The 17,770-nt window shown below is 43.0% G+C and overlaps 1 protein-coding gene across 1 annotated transcript; it reads right to left on the bottom strand.

Moving 5' to 3' along the window:
* Positions 1 to 515: 515 nt before the first annotated feature.
* Positions 516 to 16,135, bottom strand: LOC111658539 (potassium/sodium hyperpolarization-activated cyclic nucleotide-gated channel 2-like). Its single transcript, XM_023411113.2, has 8 exons — positions 14,907 to 16,135; positions 10,374 to 10,797; positions 9,349 to 9,510; positions 8,194 to 8,412; positions 6,875 to 7,021; positions 6,086 to 6,326; positions 4,841 to 5,005; positions 516 to 3,909 (listed from the first exon to the last, which is right to left on the bottom strand). Exons 1-8 carry the CDS (start codon positions 15,560 to 15,562, stop codon positions 2,342 to 2,344), a joined length of 3,582 nt encoding a protein of 1,193 aa, XP_023266881.1. The 5' UTR covers positions 15,563 to 16,135; the 3' UTR covers positions 516 to 2,341.
* Between the last annotated feature and the right edge of the window lie 1,635 nt (positions 16,136 to 17,770).

Here is a 17,770-nt window from a genome sequence, read left to right as displayed (position 1 = left end):
CCCTCAGCATTGTTGATGTGCAGTGCCTGGAGACATATTTATAATATTGGTCTAAAACCTGAAACACCCCACTGGAAAAATGACATCAGGCTATTAAATAATAATGAAGAAAAATAAGCTGATCTGGTGGAGTTATTACAGGACAGAGAACATCAGGTCTGTCCACTCTTTGTCTTGGATGACATGAATAATATAACTTTGTCTGCTTTGTTATTATTCTTATTCTTATTCAAAATTCTTATTGTAATCAAACCTTGCAGTAGCGCTGGATTAAATATCTATGTTTACTCACTAATCCAGCAGTTATCACTCCCCGAACATGGAAGATAATTTTCTTTGTATTGACGACTCAGATATCTAACGGATTACAATCCCTGGTTATTTTGAATGTTTGCACCAGGCGTGCACTTCTCAAATCATAATCCGGCTTAAAGTCTGAAACTTCACCAGCGTTTTAACAGATTCTCCTTCATGCCACGCTCTTCACTTGAAAAGAAATCAACAGCTAGGATGAGCATCATTGACCATATGTCATTTTATTGCATTGAATTCAGTAGCTAAAATAAAATATGCCTAACATACATGGGTGATGGAATCATCAGATTTGGTGGTTAAAAGGCAGCAAAATGAGAAATAAATGTATAAATAGATGAATGACTGACACTTCCTCTCCTACACACACCTTTAAGTTGAACACACTCAAAGAATCCGAGCGGAAGCCCATGGCAGGTGGTGCGGTGGTGCAGGGCTGGAGGAGAATAGTGATGAGGGATTGATCGAGCCCAACGGCAGCGACTGGCTAGTGACTGATAGTATCTCTCCTCCCTTGGGGGGATCAGAGTCACAGCAAACCTCCAGGTCAGTAACCAGGCAGCTAAGGCCAATGGACAGGATCCTCCGATGGTTTGACCTGCTGACCGGCTTGCTGCGTACAGTTCATCACCGGCCGCAGGTCCCGAGAAAGAGAGAAGTATCATCTAAACACATGAACTTATTAACAAGTTGAAGGATTTCAAGAGTCTGGTTTTAAAAAAGCAGTCAGTGATACACGTCTTATTGATTCAGCATAGCATCACAAAGCAGCAACTGTTCAACAACAGATGTCAAATTTTACAATCAAATAATGAACAATGAAAGAGGTAAATATGCAGCAATATGACCCATCAGGGTTCCTTATTAACCATTTGCCCAAGTAACTGCTTTTAGCCCTTTGACTGGTGCAAGAAACATTCAGATCAATCTTAGTGCATCGCTGGTTTCAGGATGTTTGATTATCCACAATTGCTTTTTTAATATTTTACTCCCTTGTTTTCATCTGTTCTCACTAAAAACAGAATCTCACTCGTCAAGTCACAGTACCTTTGTATCCCCATAAAAAACCCCACAGATTATTGCATACTATGCTAGTGGCACACAAACCTTGGCTCAGATGTATGTTCTGTACCGAAGTTATTGTCAGACTGAAATGAGTTGGCATCAGTTGTGCGACTCGCCACGTGCCAGAACAGCTGTGGAGGGGACAAAACGCAAATGTGTGCGTATTCTCCAAAACACCCCCCCCACCCCCCAAAAAAAACAAACAAAAAAATACCATCTCCTTCGTGTTCAACACATTCAAAATGATTCCCACTTCTCCCACTCAGACAGACAAACATTGCATTACATTCATTACTTCAACGTTTTTGAATGTGATCTGATCTGTGTGACCCATGTGGGTGTGCAATATTGCTGAAACGCTATCTTGGAAGACATGCCGTCATCAAACCTTTACGTCAGGTGATCTCTGAAACGAGCAAAGTGCACAGTCTGTTTCTCCTCTGATCTCTTCAGGGGTAACCTGGCATTCACATGACACACCCAGTAGTGGGAAAGGATATTATATATATAAAAAAAAAGGACAATAATAATTTTTGGTTTCAATCATAACTGGATACAGTTGTGGACAAACTTCCAACTAAATGAGTGTCACTATAAGGTTACACAAAATTGCCTTGACAATGGGGTTTTAAACAAATACTGATAACAAATCACAGAGTGTGGTTATAATATAATACATAGAACAATTGATATTTTCATGAGGTGCTATATATATCCATCATTTATTATTTATTTATTTATTACTATATTCAAAGAAAGAATAACCTGTAGAAAAAAATATCCATCATTGTCCATTATTGTCCACGATCCATTCATCTGATTAAAAATTAAACATCTGATCTCCAATCTGATTAGAACAACACACCCTCCTACTTCAAATTTTGATAAAGCGGTGGTTAAAACAATGCCAGGAAGGAAATGATCTCCCTTTTGTTCAGGCATTAAAGGAGGGTGTGTCTGAACCTCACAAGTTGGAGGGAAGTTTGGACTGTTTGTGTTCAGTCTCTAACATCTTAGCAGGGGATCTAGCATGGGGAGAGTGAACGCCAGCAGACTGGTTCTGAGGTTCAGGCCCTGAATGTGTCCGACTGACAGGAGTGGCTTGACCCGGGATCCGACTGTAGGGTTTGCTGACAGCCAGGGAGGAGGAGAAGGGGCTCGACGGCCCTGCCGCCGCTCCTGAGGAGCTGCCCACGGCCAAAGGCCCTCCCTGGTGTAAAGAGCTGTGAGAGCCTGAGATAGTCTTTATTTCCTGGGTAAAGAGATCCACTGAAGACCCGGCCCTCTCTTTGAGGGTACACGCCAGCCTGGCAGGGCATGAGGTCTGAGGAGCTAGAGGGCTGTGAGAGCCCACGGTGCGGGGGAGCTCACTGTGGTAAACTGTTCGTCCCCTCGCAGGGCTTTGTATGCTGGGACTGTGGACTGGAGGCGTGTAGCAGGGCGATACCTCTGCGGAGCCATACTGGGCCAGGGAGGCGAGGGCCGAGTGCTCGGGGAGAACCTGGGGGAGGAAAACAGACTGGAGGCCTGTCAGGCTGTGCTGGGCCAGAGAGGCAGCGGCTCCGCCTCCGACTGCAGATACTGGCTGCATAAATCCACTGGGGGACTGGGTGCTGGTGATGAAGGGAAAATGCGGGAGGCTCAGACCGCTGGATGTCCTGCCGACTCTGTCATGAATAGACCCCATCTGCTGCAGGGTGGCGTGAGGGGTATGCTGCAGGTGGCTTAGTATGGGGCCGACTGAGCTGGAGATCAGAGGGCTTATGGTGGAGGCGGAGGGGGTTGGGAATCTCCCTGCTAGTCTCCCTGGCACCCCCTGCTGGAGTAAACCAATCGGGTGGGGTGGGGTGGTCATAGCACCGTGGAAAGGCTGGGAGTGGAGCTGAGCGGAGCAGGTGTAGGAGACGGGGGCCTGGCTGAAGGGGAAGACCGAGGCCATGCCGGAGTGGGGAGGATGGGGCAGAGGCTGGTGTGTGGGCAGAGGGGTCAGGGGCTGCAGGCTGCTGGTGAAGATGGGCTGGGAGGTCAGTGTGGGTGACACAGGCCCAGTGGGGAGATGCTGTGTCCTGAAGGACGCCAGTGTGGGGGTCTCGATCCCAGAGTGGAATTTGAAGGAGCTGGCAGGAGAGCCGGGCCCTGAACCACAGCTGCTGGAGGTGTTGGCTCCAACATGGACTCTCTTTGCATGGCTGGTGTGGTCCTTAAAAGAACCAGAGCCTGGTGCCAGAGGATGGTGGAAGAGGATGGGAGGCAGCTGGGAGTGGTGGGCTAAGGCCAGAGCCAGAGGGGTGGTGGCTGCAGCGGCCTGGAGCGGGGCCTGAACCAACGGGGCCCAGATGACCGGGGTGGGTGATGGGGGAGCAGGAGGAGGGTTTAGGCCCTGTCCCGTGCTGGTCTGGATCAGCTGTGTGCATTGGGCCATGTCACGGTCATGTTGCACTATTCTTTGGATGATCTCATTCTCCTGGAGGTTTAATGTGCCACAACTTTGGTGATGCTGGACTTTATTCTGAAGAACTGAGTTCCTCTTACCTGTTAAGAAAAGAGAAATACCATCCCATACTATAGATTATTGGCACGAAGACTTTTCTAACACATATTGACACCATTTGTTTCTATATTCCACATCACAGTCAGAAAACTATGTAGCTCCTCTCTCTACCTGTGATCAAGTAACTACGTCACAGGGACATGTAGATATATTTCTAAGTGTGTTACCACCAACACACTTAAAAGAAATAACTGGTATTATTGAAAATATACTTGCATTTAACAAATCATGTGAAGAATACAGTGGTATAAAGTAACTAAGTGCATGTTAACTTCACTATTTCCATTTTATGCTAATTCATATTTCACCTCCTCTATAATTCAGATGGACTTATTCCACTTGGTCCACTACACTATAAACTATACAACACATTGTTAAAGACTAAACCATTGGTTTTGGCTTGTGACCCCTTAAAAACGATGTGTGGTTGAGGGCCGATGCAATGCGTCCATGACTTATTAGCATTGACACCAAAGACACATTTCTCCAAAGAGTTAAAATGATCCAATATTCCAACATTTAATCCACGTCCAAAAATATTCCAAATTCCTCTTTCCAACCGTCATTAATCATCTCATGACTTCTCCGATTTTTCTTGTGACTGGACGACCTAACCTAGTTGAAACGAGCTACACCTAAACCACTGAAATGCTATTTAAGAATAGATTAATCAGTATTAACAATCTACTAATGTAATAGTGTATTACTGAAAGGGGCCATTTTTCTACAGAGCACTGTAAGAACATTCATCTGATAATACTGTAGGACTTTTCCTTGTAAAAGAATATTTTTTACAATCATTACTGGTGTAAAGGACCAGGCTACTTCTCCCTCCACTGGAAGAAAGAAAGAAGAAAAATAAATAATATGCAAATGTTATAGACAGGTTTTATCTCTTGGCAAAGGACACACCGATTCGGTCCAGGCGGTCGAGAGCCACAGTCTCAAAGGCTCTCCTCATCATGGGATACTCCTCCAGCACCTCGTTGAAGTTGTCGACTGACAGAGAGTACAGCCGACAGTAGTTATCTGCTCGCACGCTGGCTGTCCTCCTGCCTCGGGTCAACAGGCAGATCTCTGCAGGGAGGAAGGAAAAAACAAAAGTTCAATTATTTGTGCCATTGCCTGGTTTCCTGCTGAGTGCAAGTCAGAGATTAATATTAAGAATTTTAAAAAAAAAGTGTCATTAATATGAAGTGCTAGGTGATTGTTCTGCCCTTTTGCAGGGAAGTCCAGCAAAATTCATGTCTTTTAGATCCATTCACAAACGGAAAGGCAAAAATAGTATTATTAGTGTGAGACGATAAAACATGAAAAGGCCGATGCCTCTGAAGCCCACAGATGGAGCACTTAATGCAATTTCTGCAGCTTACAGTTTGTCCTGACCTCATCTGTCGTGCCAGAGCAGAAAAATAAAATAATGCGCCATTTAAAAAAAAAAAAAAAAGTAGACATATTTTTCAGGACAGACATATTGAGGATATAGCCACAAACACAAACCCAGAATCACACACTCTCTCTCTCCTCTGTCCTGTTTATCAATTTAATCTATCACACGTGACAACATGGGATTTCTGACATATTTATTTGCCCTGTGTCGGATTTAGACCCAAACTTTCTGTCCTCATGTACTACTTTCTCATCTGTGTGTCTTTAGCTGTGCTTAGCAGCTTTAAGCTAAATCATATGAAGTTTTGTGATTAGCATATCATTCTTGTACGTGAAATGCACGCTGGAGTATGGTTAAACACCGAGATATGCTTAGAAGCATCAGACGTTTTTGTTGGGTTGTCACACCTCTCAACGACATCTCCTGGATACCGGCAATGACAGGTTGAGACGACGTAGCACGGGCAACGGGAAAAAGAAAGCTCTGGATTTCAGCTTTGAATATGATGTTAACAAAAGGGGAAAACCCCACAGATGGAATCAAAGATCACAAAGCTTTGCTCCTCTTAGTCGTGAGCCCTTTTAAGGAGATGATGTGGACAAATTTTCCCATCTGTAATAGTCTGCAAAGTTAATCTGCTGAGTGCCTGGGCAAAATAATAAAAAACAAATCATACTATCACCACTCCTTCACATACATTTAAACTGAACTGACACACTGCCAGCTACAGAATATATCAGCATGCAGGACACACAGCAGGATATTACCTCCAAAATAAGAGCCATCAGACAGCTTGGTGTCTTTGCTGCTCTTGGTCAGGACACTGACGACGCCGTGCTGGATGAAGTACATCTTCTTGCCGATGGTTCCCTCTCTGATGATGTAGTCGCCCGGCTGGAAGACCTCGAAGCGCAGCTTGGTCAGCATGGAGGTGACGAAGTTTGGATCGGCGTTGGCGAACAGAGGCATGGAGGCCACCAGTTTACGACAGTTAAAGTTGATGATCTCCTGCAGGAGACACACACACACACACACACACACAAAAAAAGGCAAAGCCGTTACTGTGTGTGTACATTTCAATTATAATAAAAGCAGGGTGGTTAACAGCTTAGTGCTCTGTTAATGAGGCTGCCTGTCCTCATATAGTCTCTAGCCATTACTAATCAGATTACATGACTATTAACGTTATCATGCAAAGTAACACAGCCATATTTGATGACATAAATAATTAAGTGTACACAATTTAGATCAAGGATGCTCACTTCATTAATTCACATAATAATAAATAGTTTATTGCACACTATAAAAGGTAGGTATAAGCAGTTTTTAAGTGTTTATTAATACAGAGTATTTGGCAACTATAATTATAAATTCTCAGTGTCATATTATGTGTTGGGTTTTTATTTCTTACATGTTTGTTTACTGCTTATAAATGCTACATAGGAGGAGATAAAGTGACGTGTTAGTAATTTGTCTTTTAGCTGTAATAGACGTTACGATGCAGCGCCATCAGCAGCATCATTATAAAGACAACATCAGCATGGATGAAATCTGACCTCTCGCAGTGGCTCGTTCAGCTCCTCCAGAATGCTTTCCTCGTCAAACATCTTGCCCTGATAACGATGTTCGTAGTAGTCGTGGATTCTCTGACGCATGTCGGCCGGGAGCTTGTGGAAGGACATGTACTGCTCCACTTGTTTATACTGCAACGACAACACAAGTCCAATTATCAAAATCGTAAAACTATTCAAAGTATTTAAGTGACCAACCTCCACTAAATGCGTGTAGTTGTAAATGTAGTGTAACTGCATTAGAGTTCAAGAAAAAAATGCAAAGTCATGTCAAAATGAATATATTAAACTGATTAATGTGTTGGCTCAGAGGTGGACTATAATGTGTCTCATTATGTTAACAGTCAACTGTCAGGCCATCTGTGAAACCTGCCCACAGTGCAATGTTGTGCCTCTGCCCCATCTGACAAATACAGTTGTGCTCTGCAGACTGCAGCTAATAACATTAGCTACTGTGTCCTTCAGTGATGTACCAGCAAAGTACCAGAGATGGTCAGTGCTTACCCAACCTATGTATGTCACGTCCTGCTCCAAGTCTCATTTTTAATATGTGGATTTACCTGTTATTAATTACTGTGGTCTGTCATTTTCTATGTTCAAAATGGACAACAGTGGCTGCAACATCTCACACATAGATTTTCTCCGTTGTTCTATCATTTCTCATGTAGTAATAGTCTGTGGGGCATTTTCACACCTAAATGTAATGCAGACCCTTGATTACTGTGCATTGCAATGATTTATGTCACCTTTAAAAGCGTGGGTAAAAAAACTGCTTTTTGCAAAAAAAAAAAAAAAAAAAAAAAAAAAAAAAAGGTGGATTTAATCTTCAAATCACAAAATGCCTTTTCACTTGTCCACAACATCACTTATTAACATCACCATGTTCATAGCAGTTTTTAATCAGCCATGGAAGAAATATTCAGTAAAAGTGGCAGCACCACAGTGGAAAAATACATTACAAGTTTGCCTTCAAAATCATATGTTAGTGAAAACACTCATTATACAGAAACATGGCACCTGTGATATAAATATGTTGTGTAAATAGCATTTTATTATTGTAGTTTGTTAAGGTGGAGTTATAGTTATTTATTTTTATATACTGTTAGGTAGTTTAATCCATAACAATGTGTCATATTTTAAAAATCAATCATATGTTTTGTGTGTAAAACCTTAATATAAAAAGTAACTAATAACTAAAGCCATTAAATAATATTTTCTTCTTAATAATATATTTATATATTAAAAAATTGTAAAGTAACATTTCACCACTACTTTAACTTAAAGAAAGTAGAACGGCCACCTACCTTCTCTTGGTACTGCCTCCTGGAGGAGTCCAGGGACTGAATGAGTGCAGTCGCATGCCCCACAAACATGGCGAAGCAGGTAGCACCCACAATCATGCTGAGGATGGTGAGCCACACGTCAGCCATGCCGATAGGCGGGTACAGGCCGTACCCGATACACAGCATGTGACTCATGGCCTTGAACAGGGCGTAGGAGTACTGCTGACCCCACGTATCATTCTGTAAGGGAAGCGGAGGAGGAGAGAGAAAGTTTATCAATACCCACAACATTAATGCAGCAGCACGTTAGTCCGAGACTTTTTCAGAGTTTAAGATCAACAGGGGACGAGGCCTTGATTTTCCAGGATTGTTGGCTTTGTGCAGCCCACCGAGGGGCTCGTGCTGTCCTGCAACATCACCTTACAACACTCTCACTACTGTCCTGGTTGATCTTTTCATATGCGTCTATTTCAGTAACCAATACGCCCATTAATACATTCTTTGCTCAGACCGACAATTAATACAACCTGTCTGTAAATACCTGAATACAATTAGGCTGCAATTACCGACTATTTTTATAACTGATTAATCTGCCGATTACTTTCTCTACTAAGCAATGAATCGTTTAAAATGTCAGAAAAGTTCCCACAGCTCAAGGTGACATATTCAAATAGCTTGTTTCATTTGACCAACAGTCCACTATCCAAAGATATTCAGGTTACATATATGACAAAGATTTAAAGATTCAAATCCTCACATTACACAAACGATAAATCAATGATCAAATAGTTGCTGATTAATTGTGATTAATTGATTATTCAACTAATCGCTGCAGCTCTAAATATAAGTCCCTGAAAACTGGTATTTCTAACATTCAATATCCATGATTGTGATTTTATTAGTTTTGATTGACAGTGATCAAACAACCAACCAACTGTTTTGATTCAAATCCTGACTGGTGCATGGGGAGTATACTGCATCAGCTTTATCAGCCGAGAGCCGCCCACTTCAAACCAGAGACGAGAGCACCGACTAAAATACAGAAAATCTCTCACATGGAAAACCAAAACAAATTGTGATCATTTAGGACCCTCTTACTCACAGTAGGGAGGTTTCTGAAGGGCCTTTAAGAGTTACACATTTGGATGCTGTCTGACTCATAAATAATCCACTTACCACCATCTTGTTTCTAGTGACCCAGCAGTCAGGAGGGAAGTCCTGCAGCATGGGCACGAGGAACTGTAGACAGCCATCCCAGTGACACAGCAGCAGCATCATCCCGATCAGGTTCATGATACGCACCATGGCGCTGGCCAGATCATAGGTCATATGGAAAACCTGTGGCACAGATTATCAGCATTAATGCAAGTGAAACAACACAACGCACATCTCTTTGTAAATAAATCTAGAAAATTTCTGTCCTCTCTCATGCAATCAGAGGAATTGAAATACACAGTGGGTGTTGTGTGGGCTGATGAATACAGGGGTCCTATACCAGACCACACTGTTCTTAATCTTCTATAGACCACCAGAGGCTGTTTCAGTGTTGCGTAATCATCTGCAAGCAACATTAATGGACTGTGGGGAATGGAGCCTCAGTTGGAATTATAAAAATAAGATAATGCAGGGAAATATCTGTCATGAAGTAAGTTGACTGTGTGTGAGTGTGTGTGAGCCTCAGAGGAGAACCAACAAATTAACTCCATAGCTTTAAGAATGTAGACATTTGTTTTTACAAATAGCAGCATCATCTGTTTTCCCTTGATACAGAAAGCAAAAATGTAATAATCCAGAAAAGGGTGCAAGATAAAAGAAATCTGCCAGCGAAAGAGAAATCTCTATGTTTATAGTGCAACTAATGATCATTTTCATTAGTGATTCATCCGTTTGTTCAATAAAATGTCAGAAAATTGTGACAAATGCCTGTCATATGATCTAAGAGGCAAATGTGCTGCATTTAAATCACTTTTCTTTATACAACCAGCAGTTCAAAACCCAAAGATATTCAATTTACTATTGTAAGACATGTAGAATATTCACAAATTTCATCCATAAAATCACTCAAATAATTATCAATAATGTTTCTGATTAATTCCTGATGACCAGTTGCTACACATCATCACAGAGCATCAAAAGGACACCAGGTGTGCACTAGTGTGAAGTCTTCTATGAAGATCCAAGCTCATCCTTGCAGGATCTACCTCTTCCCACTGGTGGATGTAGCGGATGAGTCTGGAGAGGCGCAGCAGCCGCAGCAGACTGAGGATCTTGGTGAAGCGGACAATCCTCAGGGCTCGGGCCGTCTTGTAAAAGTCCGAGTCGATGCGCGTTTCTACGATGAGAAAGATGTAGTCTACAGGTATGGAGGAGATGAAGTCCACAACGAACCAGCTCTTCAGGTACTTGATCTTGATCTGCTGTGGGTCCAGGATGATCTCCGTGTTGTCCTCCTTGACGATGCCCGTGCGGAAGTTGAGGACCAGGTCCATGAGGAAGAAGGTGTCCGACACCACGTTGAAGACGATCCAGGGCGGCGTGTGCTCGTCCTTGAAGAAGGTGATGCCCACGGGGATGATGATGAGGTTTCCCACCATCAGCAGCAGCATGGTCAGATCCCAGTAGAACCTGAAACACACAGTGACAAACGTGACGACTCAAATTACAAAATAACAGCAGGCCAAAGTCACTTAGGCCCAGAAACAGTCCTGAGAGAAGTCATCCCAAACTTCACTCTCATACCTTTGACAGAATAACTGAGCTGAATATTTGATGTCATATTGTATGTGTATGAGTGACCTCCAGGAGACTGGATGCATTAATGTGCTTTCAGTCACAAAAGAATCTGCAGATTTTAAGTGCAAAGTCTATGCCTTTATTAGGCTGTGAAGAGAATTCCCTTTAAACTCCCCATCAGCAGCTACTTTGATAATCAATTAATTGGTTCAGTCATTTTTCAGGCAGAAATGTCAAACATAACCTCAAGCTTCTAAAATAAGAGGATTTGATGCTTTTATTTCTCATATATGATTGTAAACTGAATATCTTTGTGTTTTGGACTGATAAAGATACAGAAGTAATATGAATATGTCACGTTTGGCTGTGGAAATATAAAATGTGCATTCTTCACCATCTCAGTGAGAAAATAACTGGCAAATTAATCGATAATGAAAATAGTCGCAGCCCTGGTAAAAATACTATTGTCAGTAACTTGAACTTTCTGGTCTGTTATCTTTTTAAAAAAACGAAAAACGAAACAAAAACAAAAAAACCCACCGATTTTGTCGTAGTCTAAATTTAGTCTGAGTCAACTGTGTCTGTGTGCATACTGAGTATGTGCTGCATATTCAAAGTAATTCTGGACGTGTAGGAACTTCAAATAGAAATTGATCCCTGTGCAACTTGCAGTCTCAAACTAAAACTCAAAATCCATGAGACTTATGTTCAAATGAGCAGAAACCATCCAAACAATCTGCTTGAGCAGAAACATTAACAAAGCAAGACATGTGCTGATTCAAGAGAACAACAGTGGTTCGCTAATGCGGTTCAATACCGGGCTTCTGGCCACAGGGACGGAGAGGAAAATGGTTTATTGGAATTCATCTGACTTGCTCATGAGGAAATATTGATTTTCATAACTAACTAAATCCTCAAGTATCAGCAGCAGTGTGTTCAATTTCATCCATAATTGTGTGAAAACAGGGGGGCTGCTTTTAGTTAGTGTTTACAGTATTTTATTTTGGCCAGCACTTCACAGCATCACAGGAAACATGCGGCACAGTGATGCACAGCTCAGCCACACAAAGACCAGCCAAGATATGGAGAGTGTTTGTTTATACCAATTACCAGCTTGAGTATGTATGTGGACGTGAGCTGAGAAAGCATGCATGCGTGCGATTGCATGACGGATCCATTTCAGAGACCTAATTAACCACTGATCGATCCGACAGGAGCCTGACACACCTACAGAGCCAGCACAAACTGCAGGAGGGGTGGGGGGTGTATTACTCCACTTAAGCGTGCTTGTAGCATGCGAGGCTGCACACAGTAACCACCCTATGCTGCGTGATCCGAACGCTTGTTACCTTCAAGAGAAGAGAATGTAGATCAGTGGAAATGTAATGATCTCAAAAGCCCTGTTTGAATGAACGTCTCACCATGTCGTTAACAGGTACAATTACTTACTTTAGACATGACTGACGGTGAGAGAAAACGTGTAACATGTGGTGATGATGTCGTCTGTGGTTGTTGCAAACCACTCCATAAAGAAACATCTAGGACTTGCAGGAAACTTAACTGTGATCCTGACATTGTGACATTTTCTGGGCTCAAACGAGGGTCCAGGAGAGAGAGGCAACCGACAGTCAGGATGTGACCTGGCCTCGTCACAACCTACAAACTCAGACTTCAACACAGTTCTGCCTATCCCAGTTACTCACAGCCAACCTTCACAGGAGAACATCACAAAAAAAAAAAAAAGAGAGAGAACCGGCGAGGGCAGGGTGGCCATTTGTTCTAATCAGCTTTCTGTTGTTCTCTGCCAAACAAAGCATTTGCATTCCTCTCTTCATCTGCCTGTTGTCTCTGCGGTGACACACTGGTCCTAATTGCACTTCCCCTCTCTGGCTAAATCCACCGTTATCTCCTGGGAATCCATGTCATCTCCAGAAGTCAGCTCCCATCAGCCAGATGTTGAGCAGTTAGCATTACTGCTCTGCACACGTCACTGTGCTGCAGAACCCTGGAACAGCTGGACCAAAAAAAAAAAAAAAAAAAGAGGGTCTGCAGGGGACAGTGCATTACTGCTGTCCCCTGCAGACCATCCAATTTGCTCATCAGCTGACTGTGCACGCAGCATTCAGCCCACACAGAGCAGACAAGTTGCTAGTGTAATCTGGAGTTACCATCAAAAATAAATAAATAAATAAAAATAAAGATGACAGTTGTTGGGTCCCTGGACCAGTAGGGGAATCTTGCACTATTTGGGTCAGAGTGCAACTACGTTAAAAAGCATGAGAGCACAAAGAGAGGGGAGTTACAAGCAAAGTGAACACAAAAAGGCTTAAAATGGTGAAAGGAGCTTAGATCAATCAGGACAGCTGAAAAAGGGATCACATTTGTACTAGAGATACTTATCTCTTGCTGCCAGAGTGCAGCTGAAGCACAACAGCCTGCATGCAGCTCAGTGGCTTAACACACACCTGTACTGTGGCTCAGGCCCACCAGCAATCATATTAACCATATTTGCACAGCGTGCCAGTTCAGTATGTCTGCTGCTGTAGCCACAGAAAGCTTTATTAAAAGACAGCAGTAACTTATGATATAAACAGCTGAGAGAGCGTGTTTATAAAAAGATCCAAGGAGAAGATACATGGGTCGCACTGTAGTGGGCTGATGAACAGTGGTCATGGAAACTCACAGTGTGTCAGCCCACAACTGTTGCAGATATCAGGGAGTGAAGTTGACTGTTTAGACGGCTGGATGCAAACAGTGTCTCATAATCCAAAATCATCTTAAATGGTGCAAAGGTTTTACACCTGCAGCTTAAAATGGGATCAGTAGGATAAAGTGTTCACCTTAAGAGGCCCACAGCAGGCACCAAAACCCTGCTCCTGCTCAAAGTGCGACCCAAACGGAGCATGGAGTAATCACACCTCATACCTCATACACAGAGTTAACAGCTGGGCGCCCTGATTCCTCACAACATCATTTTCATTTCAATCTCTCTTTCTGTCTGTCTCTCCCTCTCTCTCTCTCTCTGTGTATGTTAAATGTTTTGTGGTGTGTCCCCTCCCCGTCCACACCATCTCTGCTCCATTAGACTAATTGTGCTGTAATAATCTGCACTGATGTGTGCTTCTAATATCTTGAATGATCATGTTACCCTATTTTGATTACCCCATTTCCAAGCCCCTGCTGCACTCTCTGTAATCCACTGCCCTCGCTAAATGATAAAAAAGTGTAATTCAGATGAGTGGAAAAAAAACCCTGCAGTGACACACATCGGCATACAACTGGCCAGTGAAAATATGATGACAGTGAGCCTCAAGGTTAAATGTCATGAAAATCCCTTGATGGCAGTGATGAACAGAATGCTGGTTCGTATGCAGCGTGCGATGAGATGTAGAACGTGCATGCATGTATGCGTAGCACAGCATGGCTGGTAAATTAGGGAATTACAGGTTGGTTTAGTTTGGTGCATTTAATTCATAGATAGAGAAGACTGTCCTCACAATGAGTAGGTTAGGTAACCATGTAGCCTATTCTTGTGTAGATGGAGTCAAATACACACACACAAACACTTATCTGGGCCAAGCAAAAGAGGGACTTACATCCTACATATGTATGATATAATTTTGCTGTCATTGTGCTCATAAGAGGATTTTGTATGCCAGTCAACTCCTTCTCCTAGTACATCACATTCCCTGTGAGAATGGCCTGTGCAGTCTTTAAAAAAAAAAAGATAATTTCCAGACATGAAGAAATTAATCTATTCAAGGTGTGTAAGGATTACTGAAGCACATTCAGCTTAGGATACACCTGCACAGGCTCACACTCCTGATTATTGTGTTGTTCTCATAATATCATCACAGTGACCAAAGACAAAACAGAGTTTTTCTAGCGCACATTTGTAGGCCAAACAAGCCTAATGTGACAGGATCACTGCAGCACTTTTATTTTTGTAAAACACCACTCAGTGTAAATAAAGTTTTTTTTTTTTTTGCAAATAAAATTACCTAAAATCACTGTAGGGGTGGATTATCCAGAAGCCAGCAGACTTGACTCGCTCCCTCTCATGCTCCACGGCCCTCTCACTCCCCAACATCCGCAGGGAGAACTTGTTGACACCCGGTTGGAGCATCGCCCCAAACTGCCGGTGCATGAAGCCGGCTTGGTACAGCCGGTCATCTTCAGGTATTATTTGTTCGGCACCCTCCAACTTGATGAAACTTGACTGGTCGAAAACAGACGCTTGCCCGGCTGCGCCACTCAGACCACCCGTTGCCCGCTGCTGGGCCCCGGGGCCGTGCTCACCGGGGAAACTCTCGCTGACACCGGCGTCAGCCTCGGGGATGAGGCGCCGCTGTTCCCCTGGGTCTGACCCGGGAGGATGCCGCCCGGTGATGGAAGATATGCTGCCTCTAAATAAGCGACAGTCCCCGTTCAAGTTGGTCTTCACACTAACGTCCCTTTCCAAGTCTTCGCTCCTGGCCTCTTCAATGCTCTTGCAACTGCTTGCAGGAGACGGAGAGGACAAATGTTTTAGCCGAATACTTTTCCTCTTAGTGTCCTTGTCGCCGCTGTCTCCTTCGTCAATCACGAATGGCTTTTGCCCAATGTTTTGCGGCAAGCTGTAGAGCCGTTTGCGCATGGAAGACTGGAATCTTTCCATTTTCAAGAAGGAGAAGAAATGCGCTCTAAGGGTAGCCTGTGAAAACAGAGGGATAAATCACCAATCTCATACACTTGGGGTGCCACTGAAGGCAAAACAGAGACGGCGCATCCGCAGGACAGGTCGTATCTTATTTGACACTCGGGACGTGCCTCTCTCCCCCCGGTTCAAACATTGAGATGCGTCAACAATACGTGGCCGCTTCAATCCGACGGTCATGTAAAAGCGGTAAACGAGAAATGCATGTAAATCCAGGTAACCCCACAGCGTGCAGACGAGAGCGCATCAGGATGCAGCATGCTGAGCGTCGGACGTGCCGGAGTGGGAGAATGCTGCTGCTGCTGCTGCTGCTGTTGCTGCTGAGCTCCTCAATGACAAAGCATGATCTCCACCTCCCCAAAATATCGGAGCTCTCTGTCAGTGCAAGGTGATGACACACATGCACGCAGCTGGCACCGGCATCCAAAGACCTCTGACATCACTGATCCATCAGCCTCCCGCGCCTTTCCAATAACGTGAATATTGATGGAGCTAATCTATCGGGTTGCCATAGGAGCCAGGATGGCACACGCGCTCACCCCGCCCAGTCAGAACAACTGGAAGGGGGATGATTCAAGGATGCGATCCAGCCTTGGAGTTGCTCACTGTAGTTGAGAGAAAACGGAGAATGCACAGTCTGGTCTTTATATGCATCACCGTGCAAACATGCTGGATGGTGTGCACGCTGAAGAAACAATACTGGTGCACTGTGTCATAATCTGCAGCAAATTCATGTAGGAATCTATACGTTGGACACTTTATTTGTAGCCTACACCTGTAGCACGAAGAACATTATTTTAAATATGTGCATAATGTATTTAGGCAGGACTAATGGATTACAGAAGTTGGTTCTCGTTTTAATATAACTGTATATTAAAACACGCCTGGTCATGTAGTGTCAGTGTCATTGCTTATAATTGTTATAAGCTGCATTAGTCTTCTGTCCATCCTGGTGTCCTCACCTACACAAAATGGATAAAAAACAGCCGTACATTAAAGTCTCTGACAGCTCATTAATCACTTCAAATATAGTAAGAGTGTGCATTTACAGTGTGCAGGACTCTGCTTGAGACATATGATAAATAAATACAATACTTTACAGGTCAATACAGCAGTTCACTCAACTAAGCTGCAAAATCTTTTTTCAAATTACCACAAACAAAGGAGGAAAAACTTTAGCAGTGATGTGAAAGCTAATCTGCATCACTCCTTGAAGACAACATACCACATGCTACAAGGGCCTGAATTGATTGTTTCTAATTTTACATCCTCACATCTTGTGATCAGCCCTTGAACCTATACAAACTTCAGCGGTGAAGAGAAGTCACTGCGCATGACTCTCAATACTTTGCTTGTTAATGGTGGATTTGTTGAATCTAAAACTAAATGAGCTCCAACCTGCTTGGCCACCTATTTCCATAGTTGATGCATTCACACTCTCTGTGTCTGCAGTGTTTCATTTTTATACCCTGACGAAGACATTTTCGGTCATACCGAAAAGTGATGACACACTTCCCTGGCGCAGACAACATGGTAAATTAATTTCAGGAAAGGTTGTTAACAGCTGGATGCATTACGGCTGTATGATTCAGTGTGAGCTTCACTGAGCTGATTTAAACCATACAGCGATTCTATATGGCATAATGCAAAATGACAGAGAGAAGTGAACAGTTTAATTCTGCCAAAAATATTTCCTCATGACAACGTGATAAATGTCACTTTTCAGAGTTCCCGCAATGCTGATATTATGCTGCCATAAACTGCATATACAGCACTTGATATACAGTCTATGTCTGGCACTATGTGCAACAGAAACTATACTTTTCTGTCACTTAATTTGTTTGACTTATATTATTCCCATCAATGGTCACAAATCATGGAGCTGTAAAATGGCATTTCATAAAATAAATGTATGTAACCTCATGTATCTGTCAGCATTATCCTGTTTTCTTTATTGCTGCTTGTTATTTGTGGCTCTTTCCATCACTAACTATTCTGTGTATTGCCCAAAACAATCTGTGTCTTGGCGTCAGCACTTCAAGCTTGGAGTCTCCTTATCATGAACTGCCCAGATTAGGATTTCACACTCTGTGCTTTATTTAGTACATTCAGTCATCACTCTCTATAATGTTTGCAGGCAGCAAAACCTTGTAGGATGAACTGTCTTGT

This window comes from Seriola lalandi, unplaced genomic scaffold (genome assembly GCF_002814215.2).
Source record: "Seriola lalandi dorsalis isolate HSWRI2012SDOR001 ecotype SW California unplaced genomic scaffold, Sedor1 jcf7180002054449, whole genome shotgun sequence".
NCBI lineage: Eukaryota > Metazoa > Chordata > Actinopteri > Carangiformes > Carangidae > Seriola > Seriola lalandi.
The sequence above is the reverse complement of the archived record's forward strand: the minus strand, read 5'-3'. Positions and strand labels throughout refer to the sequence as shown.